Source organism: Mesitornis unicolor, unplaced genomic scaffold (genome assembly GCF_000695765.1).
Source record: "Mesitornis unicolor isolate BGI_N332 unplaced genomic scaffold, ASM69576v1 scaffold6234, whole genome shotgun sequence".
In the NCBI taxonomy this organism is placed as follows: domain Eukaryota; kingdom Metazoa; phylum Chordata; class Aves; order Mesitornithiformes; family Mesitornithidae; genus Mesitornis; species Mesitornis unicolor.
Window position 1 is genome coordinate 26,188 of NW_010180701.1, and position 765 is coordinate 26,952.

Consider the following 765-nt stretch of genomic DNA (forward strand, 5'->3'; position numbering starts at 1 on the left):
TGCAGAAGCGCTGCTGGCTGGGGTTGAGGCGGCCGAAGGCAGGGGGGGCGGCCGCACTGAACTTTGTGTCAGGTGTTGGCTCTTCAGGGTTGTAGAGCTCGTTTCTTATTTCATACTGCTGCTGACTTGCTGACGGCCACAGGCTGTCACCGGACATGAGGTCAGGCTTGTTTTGGCTGGAGAAATTAGGGATATTTTCCCACTGGTTGCTTGTACCGCTGCTATGCAAGACAGGGCCGGGATCTCCTTTCGGATGGGATCCAGCGTGCGGGTCACTGGGGAAGGCCCGTGCCGCCACCGCCCCATAGGGCTCCTTGGGAAAGGTGGCTGCTGCCTCATGCTGCAGCTGGCTGGGAGCTCCAAAATGGCCCTCATAGCGTGGCCCTGCCACTGAGGAGGTCGCATGGGCCCCACTAGCGAGGAAGCCATGCTGGCTGGGCTGGTCCCCCTCTGAGGCGTATGCCTGAGGGGCGGCGTTGGCAGCGTTTTGCTTGTTGTACTCATAAAAGCCCCCAGCAGTGGAGGTGGAGGCAGCTGCCTTGTTGAGACCCACCACCATGGGTTGCTGGCCAGAGGTGGGAGCCATGACGCCTCCGAAGGGACTCATGACAATGGCATTGGGGTTCTGGGCCTGGATGGGCCCCAGGCCACTCCCTGGCGCAGCTAAGGCCGGGCTCTGGGCAGGAAAGGCAATGCCGCCAGAGGGGAACGTCGCACCAGCAATGCCAGGTCCCTGCGGCGGCCCCGTGGCGTGGCCTTGCGGGG

The 765-nt window shown here is 62.9% G+C and overlaps 1 protein-coding gene across 1 annotated transcript in view; it reads right to left on the bottom strand.

The window, feature by feature from the left end:
* Positions 1-765, bottom strand: part of RBM20 (RNA binding motif protein 20) — a 34,884-nt gene that overhangs the window by 22,840 nt on the left and 11,279 nt on the right. The window contains exon 4 of the mRNA XM_010183161.1: positions 4-760. Coding sequence (XP_010181463.1) covers positions 4-760 — 757 coding nt within the window. The remainder of the gene's footprint in view (positions 1-3; positions 761-765) is intronic.